Source organism: Physeter macrocephalus, chromosome 14 (assembly GCF_002837175.3).
Source record: "Physeter macrocephalus isolate SW-GA chromosome 14, ASM283717v5, whole genome shotgun sequence".
In the NCBI taxonomy this organism is placed as follows: domain Eukaryota; kingdom Metazoa; phylum Chordata; class Mammalia; order Artiodactyla; family Physeteridae; genus Physeter; species Physeter macrocephalus.
Window position 1 is genome coordinate 48,807,621 of NC_041227.1, and position 21,915 is coordinate 48,829,535.

Below are 21,915 nucleotides of genomic sequence, written 5' to 3' on the forward strand. Positions count from 1 at the left end.
CTCCGCGGCATGTGGGATCTTCCTGGACCAGGGCTCAAACCCTGCCCCCTGCACTGGCAGGCGGATTCCTAACCACTGTGCCACCAGGAAAGTCCCTGGAATAGAATTCTTAATCTTTAGGGAGATCACTGCCACCTTCACCTCTCCCAGGACTAATGCCTGTATGCACACTCAGAGGCTTTGCTCATAATGGTAGGAGGGTCCATGAGCCAATCAGTGCGCACCTCTAATTTTCATAGCTTGCTGGGGGTGGGGGGCAGGGCAGCTTTTGGAATCATCCAGGAGCTTTTTCAAACATCAGGATATTCGCTCCTCCCCCTTCCACTATTCAGAACCTCTGCTGGGCCTGGACAAAGTACTCCTTGTTCTTACATGATGATTCAAAGTTTATGGAAGAATTTCACATACAGTGTCTCATTTGCCACTTTTCCTGTTTCACAGATGAAATCAGCCCAGAGAAGTGATGGGATTTGCCCCAGGTCTCCCACCCAGCAAGTCAGCACTAACGACGGGTGTTGGCGGACACTGATGGTGGTTCTCACTCTTGTGTATGAAGGTAATTCTGTTGATCCGCCATCAGCTGCTGAGCGAGGCTCTGCCTTTCAGGATCTTAGGGCTTGGACCCACTGGTGTCTGAGAGGCACCTAACAGTTTGTAATATTGTGTGTGTCTTGGGTGTTGGGTTTATTAGAGCAGGCAGTCTGAGTATTGCACTCAGATTGCACTGTACCTCAATTTTGGGGGAGGGGAAACAGCATAAGAGAGTGACCAACTGTAAACTGTGTGGCTCTCCTACTTTCCATTTACATCTGCCTGACTTAAAAATATTCTAGCCAATTCAATAAATCTTTACTGAGTAAAAATGGAATATTATGAAAAAACACATTAGGGCCCAAGTATTTACCTCAAAACAATGATCATCCAAAAATTAAAAAATACATTTAAATCCACCTAGAACAAATATATAAATGTATTGCAAATAGAAGTTTCATAAAATAATGCTCACTTTTGTTACACACAATGCAGATTGGTTATTTCCTATGTAATTTTTAAAATTGCTGCCTGGAACCCAAAGATTATAAGACCAATGACCAGGGAGATTTGAAAAGCAGAGGCTTAGACCAAAACAAAGAAAATAAAACTCTTTCATACAGATACTAAATGAACATGTGTGCAAGCTTTTACTTAACTCATCAATCAAGGAACCAGTAAGATCTTACAACCAGTTTGCAGGAGAATCCAAAAAAGATTCTGGAAGACTGTAGATTAGGAATATTGACATGAATGTGCAAATGGAGGCAAAACTGGAGAAGTTACTTATTTATCTGTATTTATTTACATGGCAAGAAAGAGAGAACGTGTCTACAGAATAGAATTATTTTACCTTGTTCCGTTATCTGGGCAGAGTTGCAGAAGTAGCTCAAAGGCAACAACAGGCTAGAATCGTATAACCTGAAAGGCTGTATTCTAGACAAAACCCAGTTCTCCACTGAAGCACAAATTTTCCCTATGGCCTCATAATCTCAATGAAAGATATTTTTTGCATGAAATAAGGCTGGTCCAGTAAGATTGGGCCTGATTATTTACATAGGTGAGACAGGCATGCTAATTCACCTCATAGGCCTTCTTGAGTTTGTTTTGCTGGAAGTCTCTGTGAGGAACCTCAGATTGGATTTTTAAAAGTCTGGTATTTGTTATCCCAAGGTACTAAAGCCGTGCCCAACGAGCTTTCTCCCCCAGATTTCACCTGTACTACTTAAAATTTAGACAAATTCCACTCTTCTTGGACAAATTCCACTCTTCTTGAGGTCCCCAAAATATCTCAAGGTGTCTGAAACTTGTTAAATTGTTATTAAAGAATCATTTAAAAAGATGCAATCATGACTCTCCCACCTATATAAAACAAACAAATGTTAATGATTCTGTTTAATGCATTAATGAGGGAACCTGTACAATGTGACAGATTAAATGAGGTAATGTATGTGAAACACTTTATGTGTTGCCCTGCATAAAGAAAACCTCAAATCCTTATTAAGTTGGTCACTTAGCCTCTGGCCACCTAACCTCAAGGGCATCTATTCCATTGTTTCTCAAAGCCAAGTCCATGATCCACCAAAACCAGAGTCTCAGGGAGTACTTGTTAAAAATCCAGATTCTTGAATTTTGCTCCAGACTCACCATCAGAATTTTGGATGGGAAATCCAGGCATCTGATTTTTTTTTTTTTTTTTTTTTACTATCAGAGAAAGGTTTATTGCAAGCAAGGAGAATGGGCGGCTTGTGCTCAAAAACCCCAAACTCCCCATGATTTTCAGGGAAAAGTTTTTATAGGCAAAATTTGGGGTGAGGCTGCAGGGTATGTGATTTTCTTCTGGTTGGTTGGTGGGGAGGTAACAGGGAGGGGCTCCAGGAATCCTGTGCTCTAAGCATCTGCATTTTTATCAAGTGCCCCGAGTAATTCTTATGGAGACCAGAATTACATATACAAATAATTGAAATAAAAGCTTCATGAAAACTGTACTTAACCTCAGTATATGGGTGCACTCTTTCTGTTCTGTTTTATTTTTCAAGCGCTGCTTTTAAGCAGGTTTCTCAACCTTGACCCTGATGCTGTTTTAGACCAGATCCTTCCTGGGGGGGTGGTGGGGGCTGCCCCGGGCACTGTGGGATGTTGAGCAGCATCCTTGGCTCCCACTTACCAGATACCAGTAGCCTGCCCCTCCCCCTAGCTATGACAACCAAAAATGTCTCCTGACCTGGCCAGATGTCGCCTGGTGGGCAGATCACCATGACTGAGAACAGCCAGCCTTAACCTACTGCGTTGATTCCTATGGGTTGGAATCCTCAAATTGAAAAGAACCATTTTAACTTATATTAAGAGTTTAGGCCCTGAAAACAGACACAGGAGTTTTGAATGCTGACTCTGTCCTTTAGCGGCTTGGCTCTCGGTCACAGGAATCTAAGAGTGAGCCTTAGTTTCCTCCTCTGTGAATGAAACAACAGCAGGCCTAATGGATGAGAGTATTTGGGAGATAAAATGGAATAAAGCATGCAAAGCCCTCGCCTAGTGCCAGGCACCTCATTGGTATTTGGTGAACATGAAATGTGTGATCACAGTCCTTTGGACTCTTGAAGCATGTGTGATCGGAAACCATATGGGAAAATAGAAACTACCGTAAGGTTTCACTGGGAATTTCATTGCTCTCCCTGGTGGTGGAAGAGCTGAGAAGCCACATGGGAAATGGTGAGCAGCCCAGGGATTAGCAGTGGCGGGATGCCACCCCCACAGCGAGGCCCGGCAGAGCAGCCAGGGTGGCAGGTGGGACCCAGCAGAGCTGGAGCAGCCACCCCAGGCAGGTCGCTTCGGGGACACCCTCCAGTCTCCCATGGTGCCTCTGGTTGGCCAGATCAGCTGGAAGCCACAGTGCTAAGCCATAACATAGCTGGTTTGTAGGGCTGATCAATGCAGCTCTGAAGGCCTGACTCTCACTACCCGTGTGGTCCTGGGCCACTCGCTTCAGGCCCGAGCCTCAGTTTCCCCAGAAGCAGAGCGGGGATGATGGTGAAGGGAGATTGTTGGGTCCCCATACTTGAGGTACGCATGATGTTATAGGATTTTTGTTCCTGGCTCAGGTGCCAGCTCGAGGACCAACCACATGGCTCTGGGTCAGAGAGTATCCCTTTTGTGTCCCCTCCTCTCCTCCCCCACCCTTCCACCCAGGAGGCCTATGGGTCATTTATTTTCTCTGTCAACTTCCATTGTGTCTGTAAGTTTGAAACTTGGGTTTTCAAAATCCTTTTATTTTGAGTTAATTTTAGACTTTTTTAAAAATTGCAAAAAAAAGTACAAAGAATTTTCCTATACTCATCACCCAGTCTCCCTGAATGTCAGCATCTTACCTAACATTGTGCAGTGAGCAAATCTGGGAAATCCACGTGGGTACAAAACCATTAACCTAAACTATTGACCATATGCAAATTTCACCAGCTTTTCCCCTAATGTCCTTTTTCTGTTCCGAAATCCCATGTTGCATTTTGTCCTTGTGTCTCCTTAGTCTCCTCCAGTCTGTGACAGGCCCTCAGCCTTTCCTTGTCCAGGATGACCTTGACACTTTCAAAGTGTCCTGGTCAGTTGTTTTGTAGACTGTCCCTCCATGTGGCTTGGGGGTGCCACATGAGGGTGTGCGTTCTGGGCAGGAATATCACAGAGGTGATGCTGTGTCCTCCTTGGTGCATCTTATCAAGGAGGTCATGGTGTTGATATGTCTTATTACTGGTGAAGTTGACCTTGAGCACTTAAGGCTGTGTATGCGAGATTTCTCCCCTGTCAAGTCATTATCTTTCCCTTTGTGGGTAATAAATATCTTGGGGGAGATGTCTTTAAGGCCATGCAAGGCCCACAACACAGACTGCAACGTACTTGATTTTTACTTGTTTTTCTGTCCCATTGTCTATATTACTCTTTTTTTTTTCAATTTCTTTGGATTTTATTTTATTATTTTATTTTATTTTTTGGCTGCACCGTGCAGCATGTGGGATCTGAGTTCCCTAACCAGGGATCAAACCCATGCCCCCCTGCATTGGAAGTGTGGAGTCTTAACCACTGGACCACCAGGGAAGTCCCCTGTCTATATTACTCTTTATTTTCCTGTATGACACATCTTGCATAGAAATGGAATCCCTACTTTTCCTGAGAGTTATGGAGTTAAAGAAAAAAATTACCAAGCAAGGTGATGCAGCTTATCTTTAAAGTGTTTACTATTTTCCCACTGTAAAGAGTTCATGCACATTGTAAACAATTTTGAGAAAACAAAAGAAATTTAAGGGAAAAAATAAATTGCTTTCCTTACTAGTTTTAACATTTTGAGATATTTCCTCCCGGTTATTTAAGGTTTTTTTTAAGTCACAAGTACATACAATAAAAATAGTCAATAAATAACAAATGTGACCAGACTTGAGACTTGAGATGAGACAGAAGAAATGAAGTGGATTGAGGTCTAGAGGCAGTGTCACGGTCCAAGGAATATTTTGGTCTTTTTTTTTTTTATTTAAACCTTAGCTTAGAAAACATAGTCTTTGCCGATATGTTAACTGGATTTTGCTTTCTACCTAATATATTTTGTAAATACAAACGTTTTCAGAAGTCTTCCTAAATTATTTGTCTGATATGGAAAAACTCCCAAATTCTAGTTTTTAAACGTTGTGATACATCTAATTCTGCCAAGGATGCTCTACGTGCCTTTCAAGGAGCAACATTGCCATCTTGTGGTCATCTTTTGGTATTGCTGAGGATTTAGATTTGTGTTCACGTTAGGGGCCTGCGTTACATAATGCTTTGGTCCTTCACAAGGGCTCCATCTGGTCTGCAGGTGTGGGATTCCCACTCTAAAGAGGAATAAAATAGCAAACATGTTGAACACATGTGTGTGCAACAGAAAATTACGTGTATATTAAAGGCACTAATACAAGAATGGAAACAGCTGTGCATTTGAGTGGCAGGCTCGTGGGTGATTTATGAGTGTCGGTTCTCAACATTTTTAAATGTTTTCTATGTAGTTTTTACAATATGATCTTAGAAACTTCCAAAATATCTCAGTATATAGTCCATGCCACCCCTCTCCTTTGGTGAGGAAACCAGGCCCAGGAGTGAGAAGCCTGTTTCTGATGGAGAAAACTGTTTTTTATCCAGATGACCCTGGGGACATGAGTCATACCTATAAGGATTTTTTGTTTGTTTGTTCGAGATCTTAGTTCCCTGATCAGGGATTGAGCCCAGGCCCTGGCAGTGAAAGCACCAAGTCTTAACCACTGGACCACCGGGGGATTCCCTATACGGTTTTTTTTAAACAACCTTATTAAGATATGATTCACATAGCATACAATTCCCCCAACTAAAGTGTATAATTCAATGTTTTATTGTATTCACAGCCAATTTTATAACATTTTCATTACCCCAAGAAGAAACCCCACACCCCTTAGTATCACTCCCTAATCTCCCCCTCCCTCCCCTCCAGCCCCTGACAACCACTAATCTACTTTCTGTCCCTATGGATTTGCGTCTACTGGACATCTCACATAAATGGAATTATACGACATGCTGACTTTAGTGTCTGGCACCTTTCACTGAGCCATACTGTCTTCAAGGTTCATCCACATGGTAACATGTATCAGAACTTTATTCATTTTTATGGCTGAATAAATTCCACTGCATGGATAGACCACATACAGGCCAGAGCAGGTATTTCAGAGGGAAACATGGATTATGGATTGACCCAGCAGGTGCTGATCCTGCACGGTGGCCCAACAGGAGAGTGGTGTCTGCAGAGTTGGGGGGCAACTGCCAGGCGGCCTGGGTGAGAAGGAAGGGGTATGGACTGTTTCTGCAAAGTCTAACTGTTGAGGGAGGGAGAGGGTCTTGTGAGGTTTTGTTTTAGGATATAGGAGACCTAAGAAGATTAGGACCTGAGAACTCTAGATGCAAAGACCCAGAGGAGGCAGAGAGGTTTGGAGACCAGAGAGAGCAGGATATGAATGATGGAGAAAGGGCCCCCGGGGGGTGGAGTGCCAAGGGAACTGGATGGGACACTTCATTTTCCAAATCAGGATAAAAATTGTATGCTGTCTTTATCCAGACAGTGATGAGTCATTAGAGCTTAGGCAGCATCCATCCTCAGTGGATAAATTGTGAAAGAGAGAGAAATTGTAAAATTCAGAATCATGGAGAGATAACTTTAGTTAATCAGAAATCTGCATTGTATGGAGAACCTCATTCACCAGTATGGTAGGTGGAGCATTACTATGTATGGTTTGTTATAGTTGGGTTTTTTTGTTTTGTTTTGTTTTTGTTTTTTGCGTGTGTGTTAAAATATACCTAACAAAAATGTACTACTTTGATCATTTTTAAAAAATTTTTTTGGAGTATAGTTGCTTTACAATATTGTGTTAGTTTCTACTGTACAGCAAGTGAATCAACTATACGTATACATATATCCCCTTTTCTTTGGATTTCCTTTCCATTTAGGTCACCACAGAGCATTGAGTAGAGTTCCCTGAGCTATACAGTAGGTGCTCATTAGTTATCTATTTTATACATAGTATCAGTAGTGTATATATGTCAATCCCAATCCCCCAATTCATCTCACCCCCCCACTTTAATCATTTTTAAGTGTACAGTTCAGTGGCATTAAATACATTTGCATTGTTGTGCAACCATCACCACCATCCGTCTCCAGAACTTTTTCATCTTCCCAAACTGAAACATTTAAACACTAACTCCCCATTTCCCCTCCCCCCCAGCCCCTGGCAACTACCATTTGACTTTGTTTCTATGAATTTGACTACTCTAGGTACAACATATACGTGGAATCATACAGCATTTGTCCTTTTATGTCTGGCTTATTTCATGTTACAGACTTTTAAAATAAGTAATTCTCATTTGCTATCCTTTATACTTAATATTTTTATTCCTTTCACTGGGTTACCAGCCTTTTAATGTGATCATCTGAGGGATTTAAAATTTGTGTAGCATGGCCCCTAGAGTTCAAGAGTTCAAAAGCACTTTGATATTGGATATTTCACAACCATTAGTATTATTTCATCTGTCAAAAAGCCAAAACCGACTAGGTTCAGTCACTTGCCAAGAATATCAGTTACTGCTGCATAACAAATGAGCCCTGATCTTACTGGCGTAAAATAACAGTAGTTTAGTATTGATCAGGGTTCCATGAGGTGCCTGGGCTTGTTTCCCCAGGCTCCTTCTTGTGGCTACACACAGCTAGAGGCTCTGCTGGACTGTACACTGGAAATGGCCTCCCTCCACGCCTGGCAGTGCCTCCATCCCTTGCATGTGGCCCTTCATACAGCTTCCTTCTCTGGCAGTCTCAGGGCCCCTGTCCATGAGGGTGAGGGCGTCCAAACCCGCACAGCGGGCTTCTGCCACGCTCTATTGGCTACAGCAAGTGACCAGTGTGGGCTGGAGACCAGTCCAGATTCAAGACCACATGGCAAAGGGGCCTGCATACTTTATGGGAGGATCTGTAGTCATTAAACCGTCTACACTTTAAAGCCCTTTAATGGTTGAGAATGGGAACCGTCAATCGAATCTAAATTCAAGCCCACTGGCAAGGAGCCAAGCCTTTCCACAGTCTGTAGTCAGCCACAGTTCAAGGTCTTTTGTTGCGCTGGAACTTGTTCCATATCCTTTGAGGTACAGAGATTTTAGTTGAGAGAATTACACTGACTCGGGGTACACATGACTCTGGGTACAGTTTCACGGGAATGTGGGGGTTCTCTGTCATGCCAACCCCCAGTGGCCTGAAGGAGGCCGGGCTTCGGCGTCTGATCGCCTGAGACTGAGGCCATTGGTTTGTCGGGGTCCCTGCAGCCTCAACTCCTGTCCCTCTGCACGGCGGGGACCAACCGCCTGGTCCTGTAGGAACATGCATGCTGGGTGGGCAGTGACCGTAACGTTTTATGGGCCTGAGTTGTCTGAAAGGCCTGTGGAAGGGAGGGCCAGTTTCTCTGCGCCCTCTTACCTCGTTGAGGAGAGGACGCCGGGTAGAGACCAAGTTCATTCTCCCGGCAACCCGGAGCGCGCAAGCCCCGGAGGCGGGCTGCCGGTGGAGGCGGGCTGCCGGCGGAGGGACATGGGCCGAGACCAATCAGCGAGCGGGGGCGGGGGCGGCAAGGGGGCGTGACTTCCCGCGTAACCCTTTCCCGCCCGAGCGGCTCTGCCCGCTGAGACGCCGGCGCTATCTTGCTGCGGCCGGTCCCCATGTTCCCCCAAGTCCCCAGTACCGCTACATCGCCCTGTGGGGCGGGATGGGCAGAGCCGGGAGGACTGCACAGGAGGAGCAGGGGTTGGCTTGTCCGGGGGCCGGAGGAGGATGACGCTGGAGGACAGACCTGGCCGGGGGCTCCCAGTCCTGTGTCCCATTACCTGTTATCTGGATTTCCTTGAGTCTCGCCCCTCAGGACGGGGCTTTGCTGCTGCCCGGGGCTGGGTGTGCAGGCTTGCAGTGCATGGGGTTTGGGAGAGGTTGTAGGGGACGCGGCGCCCCCTGCACCGTTGGCCTTGGCTCCTCTCCACGGAGACCCACGAGCCCAGCGCTTGGGCTGACAGGCCTTGGGAGCTGAATGTGGGCCCCAGACCAGAAAATGTTGGAGCAGGAATGGGGGACCCGGGTATTAGAACCGTAGAGCTTGGGATGGGGATGACAACTCACAGGTGGGGAAGCATCCTGTTTCTGGGCTAGTACTGATAGATGGGAAAGACCCTGACATGCACCCACCACCCAGTCCCCCAGGAAGACAAAACGGCCACTGATGCCCCCACACTGATGCCCCCACACTGATGCCCCAGGGCCCCGGTCTCCAGGCCAGCCCTGCCTGTCATCCATCCTTTCTGCTTCTCCAGACCAGAAGCCAAGGAGCCCTCAGTGACCACGGATTCTCTGGACACCTCCACAGCCCTGTCCCCACTCAGCTGAGGCAGAGCCAGCACCAGCTCAGACACAAGGTCGCTGCCCTCGTGGGGTCCTAGGATCCCCTAGCACTGGGTGCCCTGGGGCCTCTCGCCTGGGATGGGGGATGGATCTAGTTGTGAATCCAGAGAGTACCTCCTCCCAGGGCCACGCTCCTCCTTTGGGGTCTGCAGAGTGCCAGCAGGGGCTCAGCCCATGCTCCCAGTGACACAGTGTCAGGGTGAAGGGCACCAGGCATTCTGGGAGGGTTGGTGACCTGAACTCATGTCCCCAAAGTTCTTTTCCCCAACACCTGGTGCTCAGGAAGACTGGTTCCTGTTATCCTGGATGAGGTACCCCAGGTGCTGTGCGGGGCAGGCTCTGGACCCACCTCAACTGTACTCCCAGCTCTGCCTTCATGGCTGCATGCCTCAGTGTCCTCATCTGTAACCTGGGTCAATGAGAAAGATCAGCTTTCATAACATGGGGCTGAAGGTTAAATGGAAAAACCTGTGGAAGCACTTCACCCCGTGCTCAGCACCTGTGGGCCTGGATTCCTAGTAACTCACAGCTGTCAGCACCTTGGTCACCCCAGTAGCCCCTTGAGAGCCCTGTTTGGGGCACATTTTGTAGATGGGAAAGTGAGGTTTGGCTGGGGGAGGTGACAGACCCAAGGCTACCAAGAGAGCAGAATCACCAGCCCAGGGTTCTCTGGCTCCATTCAGGTCCTTCCCCGAGGGCACCGAGGCAGCCCCATCTGCCCCAACCTCCAGCCCAGATTCTTCCTGAACCCAGGTCCAAGGGCATCTCCACTAATGGGATTTTGCCTCCTGCCTTAGGACGGAGCCCTTGAACTGCTGGGTTCCTTCCAGGGAGGTGGAGGAGAAACCCATCTGCTGGGGCCTGAGCGTGGTCTGGAGGCCAGGCCATCGGTCCCAGAATGCCCCTGCCCGAGCCCAGTGAGCAGGAGGGCGAGAGCGTGAAGGCCGGCCAGGAGCCCTCCCCTGAGTCCCCTGAGCCGGGCACAGATGTCGTCCCTGCAGCTCCCACGAAGCCCACGGAGTTCTCCGAACTGGTCCTACTGACGGCCTCCACTGAGAATGGGGATGGAGTGGACTCCCAGCCCAAAGCAGTGCACTGTGTCCTGTCCTTGGAGATGTCTGGCCCTGACACCCTGGCTGGGACCCCCCAGATCCTGCCAGTAGAGGAACAGCAGGGGGCAGGCCAACCAAGCCCCCAGACCCAGGAACTGAAACACAGCAAGCCAGACACAGGTGAGTTCCGGGCCAGCTGCCCCTGTCTGGCCACTTTTGTGGCCCTGCATGCTCAGACTTGGGCTTCGCATACCCGCCTTTCCAGTGAGGTGACCTTGGCCATCTCTTCCCTGCTCTGAGCAGGGCCTCCTAGACCTTGACCCAGGCTGGTGTGACGATCGCAGGATGTCATCCCAGGGCACCCCAATCCCTGTGTTCCCATCCGTGCCCCTGGCTCAAGCCTTGCTCTGTGTCAGCTGACCTGGCCCTCCCCTTGCCTTCAGCAGCCCCCCAGCCCCTGGAGTTCCTGAGGACCCCATTTGGGGGCCGCCTGCTGGTGCTGGAGTCCTTCCTGTACAAGCAGGAGAAGGCTGTGGGGGACAAGGTATACTGGAAGTGCCGTGAGCACACCGAGCTGGGCTGCCGGGGCCGGGCCATCACCCGTGGCCTGAGGGCCACAGTGATGCGGGGCCACTGCCACCCGCCCGACGAGGAGGGCCTGGAGGCCCGGCGCCAGAGACAGAAGCTGCCCAGCCCAGCCCTTCCCCAAGGCTTGGGGGATCCCCAGGGCCCCGGCGGCCGAGTGGAGGAGCCCCTGGAGGGGGTGGGCCCATGGCTGTGCCCCAAGGAGCCGGAGCTGGCCCTGGGGCCAGTGCTGAGCAAGCCAGCCCCCGAGGAGGATGAGGGGCTCCGAGCCCTGTCGCTGCTGAGCTTGCCTCCCAAGAAACGCCCGACGCTGGGGACCGGTGAGTGCCCCCCCACCCCGACTCTACTCTCAGGCAGGTGGGAACCACAGCCCTTTCCTCTGCCCAAAGATAAATGTGGGTCCCACGTGGCTTCTTAATGTGATCAAAGTCAAATGATTTTTAAAATATAAGTGCGTCCAAGTAATCATTAAGCCCAAGGGCTAGAACTACTGCTCGTAAACCAGGCGGCCCGGTCCTTCTGGAGCTTCCTGATGCAAAAACCTGAGGTTTATGGACCCCACGTGATTCTGGTAACCTTTGAAGTTTGGGAAGATCGGCCTGGTGGGAGGCTTGAGCTTTGTGCCCCAGGTTCAAGATCCAGCTCTGCCTCATGTAGCTGGGCAGCCTTGTTGAAGCTCTGCAGGTCAGGAGGTCGCTCCTAAGATGTGTGATAGCATCGCCATTAAGGGATCTGGCGCTGAAGTGCTAGCCCTGGTCCAGCGTGTGTTGTCACTGAGTAACTGGTAGATGGAGTCTTTGTAGAGGTTCTTATTCTCTGTTTGTTGGGTTTGGTTTTGTTCTTTGCGGCAGTTTTTATTACCAGTATCTGGGAGGTGGGCTTGGTCCCAAAGGCTCGGTGCCTCCAGACCTGGAAAAGATTGAAGGATTTAGGGATTTAAGGCGGCTGCTGTGCTGGGTGCCGGGGGCTGGGCGAGAAGGACTTGTCTTTCACTGTGTATCTTTTGGTCCCATTTCATTTTATGGCGTGTGCATGTGTTATTCGAAAATTAGATACAATTTTCAAACAAACCCTAAGAAAAAGTATGGCCAGGAGTGACTGAGCAGGCAGGGTGTGGCATCAGAGCCAGCTTGGCCCTCCCCAGTGTGTGACCTGGGACGTGGTGCTTGACCACCCAGAGCCATGACCTCCTCACCAGCCACCAGGAGAGAAGCCGCACAGCCTCCTTGGGGCGCTGGGTGGGCGATCAGTGGGGATGCACCCAGGGCCCTGCCCTGCACAGTAAACTAAAGGAACAGAGCTCCGCCAGCCTGCACCTGCCCAGCCCCCTCCCCACTTCCTCCTCCAGGAGGGCCCCCGCCCCTGGAGTTCCTGAGGACCTGCTACGGGGGCAGCTTCCTGGTGCACGAGTCCTTCCTCTACAAGCGGGAGAAGGCTGTGGGGGACAAGGTGTACTGGACATGCCGGGACCACGCGCTGCATGGCTGCCGCAGCCGGGCCATCACGCAGGGCCAGCGGGTGACTGTCATGCGTGGCCACTGCCACTCGCCTGACGTGGAGGGCCTGGAGGCCCGGCGGCAGCAGGAGAAGGCCATGGAGTTGCTGCAGGCCAGGCCGGGCGGCCCCGGGGGCCAAGCGGACAAGCTGCTCCAAGGCGTGGACAGCCTGTTCTACCGCAGGGGGCCAGGCCCCCTGACTCTCACCAGGCCTCGGCCCAGAAAGCGGTCAAAGGCCAAAGATCAGGACCTCCTGGCCCAGCCCCAAGGCGAGGAGGACCAGGACGAGGACCTGGGTGAGTCCACACTCGCTGGCCTGGCACTCTGCCCACACTCCAATCTTGCTCCCCGAGGTCCCAGGAGGTGGGAGGGGGGCGACGCCAGGCCTGGCCCAGCCCCAGGCCCTGCTCCGGCTCACACCCCAGCTTCCAACCTCCCTCCCCTGACCCCCTCTCCCATTTCTCCCCAGGAGGCCCTGAGTTCCTGAGGACCCCTCTGGGAGGCAGCTTCCTGGTGTTTGAGTCCTTCCTTTACAGGCGGGAGAAGGCGGCCGGGGAGAAGGTGTACTGGACGTGCCGGGACCAGGCCCGCATGGGCTGCCGCAGCCGAGCCATCACCCAAGGCAAGCGGGTGACAGTGATGCGAGGCCACTGCCACCCGCCCGACCTGGGGGGCTTGGAGGCCCTGCGGCAGCGAGAGAAACGCCCTGGCACGGCCCAGCGAGGGAGCTCTGGTAGGCCAGACCGGGGAGCAGCCTCGGGGGACAGTCAGAAGACCCAGACTGCCCGCCCCGTTCTCTCTTGACCTCCAGCAAGCATCCTCCCCATCCTTACTGGGGACCCTCTGGAAGGTTACAGCTCCCTCCTGTCTCCTCTCCCTACCCCCACACCCCATCCTGGTCTACCTCACCTTATCCCCAAGTCGATTAGGTGACTTGGGGCGTCACTCTTTCTCTTGGGCAGTGGGCCTCACTCTCCTGCTCAGACCAGCCCAGAATCTCTGCAGCACTTGATCAACCCAGGCTCCCTTTCCTCCTTCTCATCCTTTCTTTTTTCTTAAGAATGTATAGGATTCATAGAGAAAGCTAATTACACAAGCTGGTTTCTCATTTTTCCAGTGTGGGTGGCTGACACCGTGTCCAGGAACAAGCACGTCCTACAGACGTGGCTTAAGGGCTGAAGGTGACCCGTTCCTGTCATTGGCTTCTGTTCTCCTCCAGCTGTTCTGCCTGAGCATCTACCATTGTCCCTCTGGGCTCTATGACAAGGTCACAGCCCCCCTCCTCCCACCTTTGTTGGCCCCACAGTGTTTATGTTTGACTCTTGTGGCCACAATAACGTGCATATTCCGGCTCATCTTGCTAAGAGCAGCCTCGGCCCAGCCTTCTCTACTCCCTGCTCTCCCTCGGGGGTTCCCAGTCCCATACTTTTCTGAGTCATCTGAGTCACCTTTAGAGCCTTTTTGGCACTAAAATTCTCTCAAACTCGAGATCTCTGATTTTTTTTTTTTCTGACTCTCTTTTTATCCCATTTCCTTATAACGTTTATGTACCTAGGGATGATCTGGCCTCGCCGCGTCCTTATCCCCAACTGCCACCCCGAATAACCACTCAGCCATTGTTCCTTTTTTTGTTTTCTTTCTTCCGTCCTTGCTTCCTTTTTTAATTTTTTGGCTGTGCAGAACGGCATGCAGGACCTTACTTCCCCGACCAGGGATTGAACCTGTGCCCCCTGCAGTGGAAGCACGGAGTCTTAACCACAGGACCACCAGGGAAGTCCCCTTTCCGTTGTTCCTGAGGGCATCTGCTGCCCTCTTCCCTCAAGTGTGCTTCCTTCCATTGCTGTCAACTGGTTTTTTATCTCCTGTTGACTTCTGACCAGAGACGGCAAGGACCCAGAAGTTACCCACTGCCCCCTCCTCTCGAGGCAGCTGTTGCACTTTTTTTTAAATAAATAAATAAATAAATTTATTTATTTATTTATTTATTTATTTTTGGTTGCTTTGGGTCTTTGTTGCTGTGCGCAGGCTTTCTCTAGTTGTGGCGAGCGGGGGGCTACTCTTCGTGGCAGTGTGTGGACTTCTCATTGTAGTGGCTTCTCTTGTTGTGGAGCACGGGCTCTAGGCACACGGGCTTCAGTAGTTGTGGAACGTGGGCTCAGTAGTTGTGGCTCGCAGCTCTAGAGCACAGGCTCAGTAGTTGTGGCTCGCGGGCTTAGTTGCTCCGCGGCATGTGTGATCTTCCCGGACCAGGGCTCGAATCTTGTCCCCTGCATTGGCAGGCGGATTCTTAACCACTGCGCCACCAGGGAAGCCCCACTGTTGCACTTTTGTTCTATAAATCTGTCCACGGCTGAGTGGGAACACACTGCAGTGGAGGTGTGGCTGTTTGTGGCTCCTTTTCCGTGGTTGTCTGGTGTTTGTGCTCGAATGACTGCATCTTTCCGAGGTGCATGCAGGGGGTCTTTGCTTGAAGTTATAGGGTCCGTGTCTCCATCCCTGTGGTACATGGCTGTGCTGGGGGCACTTGGGGCCTTTTCAGGCCGGAAACCGTGTCCTTCACTCATGAAAATTTCCTCGTGTTCAATGACTTTCCAGTCCCCATTTTTCTGACATTTCCTTGATTTTGCTTTCCAGTCCTTCTATTTAATTTTTTAACTTTCACTCTTGTATTGAACTCCTTTGCATTCCATCCTCTGAGGAGTGCAGCGGCCCTGCCGTCCAGCCTCTGGCAGTGGCCTTGTTTTCTCCATGTACCTTTTCTCTATGAGTTTCTTTAGTCTCTGCCGTTCAGGGTGAAGCTTCTCTCTTTTTTTTTTTTTTTTTGTCAACTGGTGAAATTTTCCAGCCAGGTACATGCCATTCAATTTTCTGTCAATCACACAGTTGTATAAAGCAGCAAAACTAAAGGGGGAATGATTGTTGTATATATTTTAAATCGCTTTGCATGGTCTCATTTGTGGTACTTGGTGTAAGAGTCTTGACTTTTTCATCATGTTAGATGGTGTGAGAATCTTTGACCCACGTGGCCAGTGGTCCTTAGCCAGGTTTAAGGAGAGACCCACATGCTCTGTATGTGGGTGCCGACCAGGCGACCCTCGAGACCCCAGGCCTCAGTGCCCCAGGACCAACCTCCTGCGGTGGTTTCAGCCTGGCTGCCGGCTCCAGGGACTTGGGCAGGGAAACAGGGAGTTTCATGTCAGTGCAGACTTCCTCCTCCTCCCCACATCCCAGACTCTTCCTCCCCCAGGGTGGGCACCTGTCTCATTGCTCTTCAGGCAGACAGTCCTCGTCAGTCCCCTTGTTTGGGGCCTGCCCTGGACCCCTCCTTTGGAGGGACCGCGGGCCTCCCTAGACTTGGCCACTGGACTCTGCTTGTTCTGAGAGTCTCCCCCCTGAGGCTGGGCGAGCTCTTGCTTTGCCAGGTCTGTGACCAGGTGACCCCCTCTGCCCAGCGCCTAACCTGGGTCAGCATCTCTGCCGTCTCCTCTCCTCTCTGAATTTCTGGCCTCATGCCCTGTGCCTTTTTCATCCCTCAGTGGACATTTTCGTCGGGTGCAGGGGGAGCAGAAACATGCCCCACATCATATACCTCCCCTCCGGCCACTCACCCCCCACCCCGGCCCCCCCTTCTCCAGGGCATTCTCACCAACCCCCCACTACGGCTGCCGTCCCCGCTGCTGTGCTGATGGACCCCCGAGTCCCCCTCCACCCCTCCTGTGTGGTCCTGGTGCCTGGGCGGTGGGAAGGGAGTCCTCGGAGCAGAAGGGCATGGCCACCTTCCGGGTCCCCCCTCTCAACACGTCAGGACAGTGGCCCAGGCCTCTCCCTGCCTCCCCTCCTGCCCTCAGGTCAAAGCCCACCCAGCCTGGCTCCCTGGGGGAGTGGACCCTTCCACAGCCCCACTGCCCACCACGCACAAGGGGCTGCACACAACTCCCATTTCGCTCCTGGTTGCTTATCCCCCATAGGGCCTGTCCACTAATTCCTCCAACTTAGCAGGGGCGAGAGGCCCTTGTGCCATCCCATTGCTGGCACCTCGGATAAGACACCGCCTTCCTGCAGGTGCCGCGAGGTGGGGGAGATGGGCTCTGCCTTCAGCGACCTCCACCTCACCACTCTCCCGCCTCCCTTCTCTTCCAGGCTTGGGAAAGGAGCCCTGGGAGCTCAGACTAAGCTGAGTCTGGGGGATGGGGGGCCTGTGTCCTGGGCTGTGAGGAGGTAGATGCAGCGTGGGGTGGGGTCCGTGGGTCTCATGCCAGGAGCCATGCTGCTCTAGGCTCTGAGAACGGGGCCCCGGCCCCGCTTGTTCCTCGGCTCCAGGCCTGGCTCCAGGCTCTCCCTCCCCCGACCCCCTCTCCCATTTCTCCCCAGGAGGCCCTGAGTTCCTGAGGACCCCTCTGGGGGGCAGCTTCCTGGTGTACGAGTCCTTCCTCTACAGGCGGGAGAAGGCGGCCGGGGAGAAGGTGTATTGGACGTGCCGGGACCAGGCCCGCATGGGCTGCCGCAGCCGAGCCATCACCCAGGGCCAGCGGGTCATGGTGATGCGCAGACACTGCCACCCGCCCGACCTGGGGGGCCTGGAGGCCCTGAGGCAGCGGGAGCAGCTCCCCAGCCCGGCCCAGAGGGAAGGCTCAGGTGTGGGTGAGAGGGGGGCAGGCAGGGGCCGGGCCCTGGTCTCCCTGCTGGCCCAGCAGCCCCTGGGGACAGCTCAACGCAGGCTGGAGGCTGCCTGCTGGGACATTCCTCCTGTGGCCCATGTCCAGTGGTGTCTGTCCTCCTGGGCTGTGGGCTCCCTTAGGGCAGGGGCCACATCTGGACTCTGCACTAATGGCACTGGTCCTCATCTGGGATGGGCTGTCAGTGAGAGAAACCCACTCAGACCGCTGGAGAAAACGGGGCCAGGGGCTGCAGTGGCATTACTGGCAGCTGCAGGAAGTGCTTGGCACCCATTTGTGGGGCAGTGCTCCTGGACCTGGGGGACCCTCTGTCTCCCCTCTTCCTCCCCACCCCTGCCAGTGCCTTCGGGCCATCCCAACCCCAACATGTCAGGAGCTTTCAGTTCAGATTCTTAAAAGTCTCAAAAGGGAGAATTTGATTGGTTGCCAGCTGGCCGAGGGGAGGGTGGACAGGGAGCCGGGAGGCCCCTAGTGCACTGTCCAGACCAACCATGGCCCTTCCAGAGTATTCCAGTTCAGCCCAGCCCCTGCCCTGGGGTGCTTGCTTGCCAGCCAGCATGAAGGCCAAGCAGGGTCAGGAGAGGCCTGCAGGAAAGCTCAGTGTTTGGACGGCTGCAGGGCCAGCCTCCCCAAAAGCACTACAGCCATCAGACACACAGCCAGTCTGCACTCCAGGCATCAGGGCCGTGGTGCCCTGAGCTTTAGTCCCCAGGGCCTTGCAGCACAGGCTGGGGTAGAGGGCAGGGACCAAAGTGGGACCTGCGGGGGTTGGGGGGTCTGCAGTTTCCTGGCTGGAGCTGGCTGGTGGGACAAAGGAAGCAGTCTCCGTCCCTGGCACCCAGGCTCTGTCCTCTGCTTCCAAGGCCTGGCCCCGGCACCCCACTCACACGTCATGTTCCTTCCAGAAACCCTCCAGCCCCTGGAGTTCCTGAGGACCTCTCTTGGGGGCAGGTTCCTGGTGTACGAGTCCTTCCTCTACAGGAAGGAGAAGGCGGCCGGGGAGAAGGTGTACTGGATGTGCCGGGACCAAGCCCGCATGGGCTGCCGCAGCCGGGCCATCACCCAGGGCCAGCGGGTGACCGTCATGCGCAGCCACTGCCACCTGCCTGACCTGGCGGGCCTGGAGGCCCTGAGGCAGCGGGAGCGGCTCCCCAGCACAGCCCAGCAGGAGGACCCAGGTACAGACAGGAGTGGGGGCGAGAGAGCTGTGGGTATCTTGGTCTCTGCCAGCCCGAGGTTCAGACACCTCAGGGGACAGGCACTGTCTGGGGACCTTTGTTCCCTGGCCTTCCTACCTTTCCAGTCTTCTACCCCTCCTCTCTACTGGCTCCTTCTCCTGAACCTAGAAACACACATAAATCGGTCCCATCCTTAAAACCAACTCCCCTTCTAACTGCCATTTTTCTCCTCTCTTTTATACTAAGAGGTCTTAACTTTTTATGGATGGTAGTATCTTTTGAAAATCTGATGAAAAAATATAGACCACCCTAGAAGAATATACTAATGTGTGTGCACACACAAGCATGAGTGGTCCCGTGCGTGCGCACACACACGTAGTTTTGCAAATAATTAACTGTATCAAACTGAAAATGGGTTCCCTTCAGATAAACAGATTGTAAAACCAGTCTTTTTTTAAAAATTATTTTATTTATTTTTTATACAGCATGTTCTTATTAGTTATCTATTTTGTACATATTAGTGTGTATATGTCAATCCCAATCTCCCAATTCATCACACCACCACACCCCCCCGCCACTTTCCCCCCTTGGTGTTCATACATTCTCTACATCTGTGTCTCTATTTCTGCCCTGCAAACCGGTTCATCTGTACCATTTTTCTAGTAAAACCAGTCTTTAGAAAGCATTATGTGTCTCATATTAATTATATGGAAATATTAAAGGCCACATCTTATAAAATACGGGAATGAATCCAAGTTGTATCAAACAAACAAAAGAAACTTGATTTCTGTTTTAAAAAAAAATTTTTTTCCATGAGAAAGCCACTGTTCAGCTTAACCAAGGAGGAGGCGCTGTGGTTTGCCTTTGTTGGGGTGAAGGGCGTGCCATCTTTGAGATTGTTGCCTCCCAGTCTTTTTGGTGACAAGGTGAAGACTGACTCAGGATCTCCAGCAGCTTATTTTACCAGGCATAGGTAGTTTGGGGCATCAGAAAACCAGAATTCCCCCAATGACTCCCCCAATCAGAGTCATTCCACCTGGTTTTCTTCATCCTCAAGGGCCTTGAGGTCATCGTTCCAGGAGTTGTGCCTTTGCCTCTGGCAGCTTCAGCAAGAAAAGAATTATTAATCCATGTTTTCAATGTTTTTTCCTCAGAAAAGACAAAACTTCTGCCTGAAGTTCAACTGTGCTTCGAGTCTTGTGCTCCTGAAAGCCAACAGAGCTATGGGTAACTGTATTACCATAATCACAAATTACACAAAACTTAGTGACTAAGAACAATAAATATTTACTGTCTGTCAGTGTCTGTGGGTCGAGATTTCAGGAGTGGTTGGGCGGGGTGGTTCTGGGGTTGAAGGAAAGATGTCAGTGGGGGTACACCCATCTGAAAGCTTGAGTGGGGCTGGAGGAAGTGCTTCCAAATGGCCTGTTCACTCACATGGCTATGGGCTGAAGGCCTCAGTTCCTCACCATGTAGACATTTCCTTAGGGCTGCTTGAGTGCCCTCAAACATGACAGCTATCTCCCCCCAAAACAAGGGATCCAAGGGAGAATGCAGAGCAAGAAGGAGGCCACCACCTAAAGCAGAATTCACGTCCTTCTCAAGCACATGTGGGACAGCCCCCAGGATGGATCATATCTAGGCCATAAAACCAGACCCCACAAATTTATTTATTTATTTTAAATTATTTATTTATTTATTTGGCTGCACTGGGTCTTTAGTTGCGGCATGGGGGATCTTTGTTGCAGCGTGCAGGATCTAGTTCCCTGACCGTGTACCAAACCCAGGCCCCCTGCATTGGGAACACAGAGTCTTAACTGCTGGACCACCAGGGAAGTCCCCAGACCCCACAAATTTAAAAGGATTGAAATCATACAAAGTATGTTGTCTGACCACAGTGGAAAGAAATTAGAAGTCAATAACAAAAAAGTTTGGGAAACTCACAAATACATGAAAGTTAAACAGCATACTTATAAGTATTACCAGTGACTCAAAGAAATTACAAGGGAGATTAGAAAATACTTTGAGGGGCTTCCCTGGTGGTCCAGTGGTTAAGACTCTGCGCTTCCATTGCAGGGGGCATAGGTTCAATCCCTAGTCAGGGAACTAAGATCCCACATGCTGTGTAGCGCAGCCAAAAAAAAATTTTTTTAATAAAAATTAAAAATAAAGATCTCGGGCTTCCCTGGTGGCACAGTGGTTATGAATCTGCCTGCCAATGCAGGGGACATGGGTTCGAGCCCTAGTCCAGGAAGATCCCACAAGCCGCAGAGCAACTAAGCCTGTGCCCCACAACTACTGAGCCTGTGCTCTAGAGCCCGCGAGCCACAACTACTGAAGACCGCGCACCTAGAGCCCATGCTCTGCAACAAGAGAAGCCACTGCAATGAGAAGCCCGCGCACCGCAAGGAAGAGTAGCCCCCACTCACCGCAACTAGAGAAAGCCTGCACGCAGCAACGAAGACCCAACGCAGCCAAAAATAAATAAATTAAATAAATTAAAAATAATAATAATAAAAAAATAAAGCTCTCAAGTCAATAACTCAAACTTAGACGTGTTAGAAAAAGAATGCTAGAAAAAGAAGAACAACGTAAACCTGAAGCAAGCAGAAGGAAGAATATAATAGCTATTAGAATAGAAATTAATGGAATAGAGAATAGAAAAGTAAGGACTTCCTTGGTGGTCCTGTGGTAAAGAATCCGCCTTCTAATGCAGGGGACACGGGTTCGATACCTGGTCAGGGAACTAAGATCCCACATGCCGTGGGGCAACTAAGCCCACATGCCACAACTACTGAACCCACACGCCTCAACTAGTCAGTCCACATGCTGCAAACTACAGAGCCCATGCACTCTGGAGCCCGCACACCACAACTAGAGAGATGCCCGTGTGCTGCAACGGAGAGCCCGTGCGCAGCAACAAAAGGTCCCACGTGCTACAACAAAGATCCCGTGTGCCGCAACTAAGACCCAACGCAGGCAAGAATACAATAAATAAATAAATATTTTTTTAATGTTAAAAAAAAAAAGAAAATAGAGAAAACTAACAAAACCAAAAGTTGTTTCTTTGAAAGGATCAACAAAATTGACAAACATTTAGCTAGACCAGAAAAACCAGTTATAAGGAAATACTGTGAACAATGGCATGCCAACAAATTAGATAACTTAGATGAAATGAAAAAATTCCTAGAAAGCTACCAAACCTAATTCACGAAGAAATAGAAAATCTGAATAGACTTAAACCAAGTACAGAGATTGAATTAGTCATTTTGAAACTCCCCACAAGTTAAGACTCTGTGCTTCCGCTGCAGGGTGCACAAGTTTGATCCCTGGTCAGGGAACTAAGATTCCCACTTAGGCCTAGATGACTTTTTTTTTTTTTTTTTTGGGGGGTGGTACGCGGGCCTCTCACTGCTGTGGCTTCTC

The 21,915-nt window shown here is 50.9% G+C and overlaps 1 protein-coding gene across 4 annotated transcripts in view; it reads left to right on the forward strand.

The window, feature by feature from the left end:
• Nucleotides 1-21,915, forward strand: part of FLYWCH1 (FLYWCH-type zinc finger 1) — a 28,518-nt gene that overhangs the window by 1,876 nt on the left and 4,727 nt on the right. Inside the window, exons 1-9 of one of the 4 annotated variants that reach the window (XM_028498831.1) lie at nucleotides 468-556; nucleotides 9,415-9,516; nucleotides 10,300-10,734; nucleotides 10,998-11,459; nucleotides 12,488-12,931; nucleotides 13,105-13,368; nucleotides 17,007-17,270; nucleotides 18,217-18,489; nucleotides 19,644-19,716. In XM_028498831.1, the coding sequence (XP_028354632.1) occupies nucleotides 10,401-10,734; nucleotides 10,998-11,459; nucleotides 12,488-12,931; nucleotides 13,105-13,368; nucleotides 17,007-17,270; nucleotides 18,217-18,489; nucleotides 19,644-19,716 (2,114 nt within the window). In that variant the 5' untranslated portion in view covers nucleotides 468-556; nucleotides 9,415-9,516; nucleotides 10,300-10,400. Of the gene's footprint in view, nucleotides 1-441; nucleotides 557-9,414; nucleotides 9,517-10,299; nucleotides 10,735-10,997; nucleotides 11,460-12,487; nucleotides 12,932-13,104; nucleotides 13,369-17,006; nucleotides 17,271-18,216; nucleotides 18,490-19,643; nucleotides 19,717-21,915 lie in introns of those variants that run through there. The other 3 variants (XM_028498828.1, XM_028498830.1, XM_028498833.2) reach the window with 3 other exon arrangements.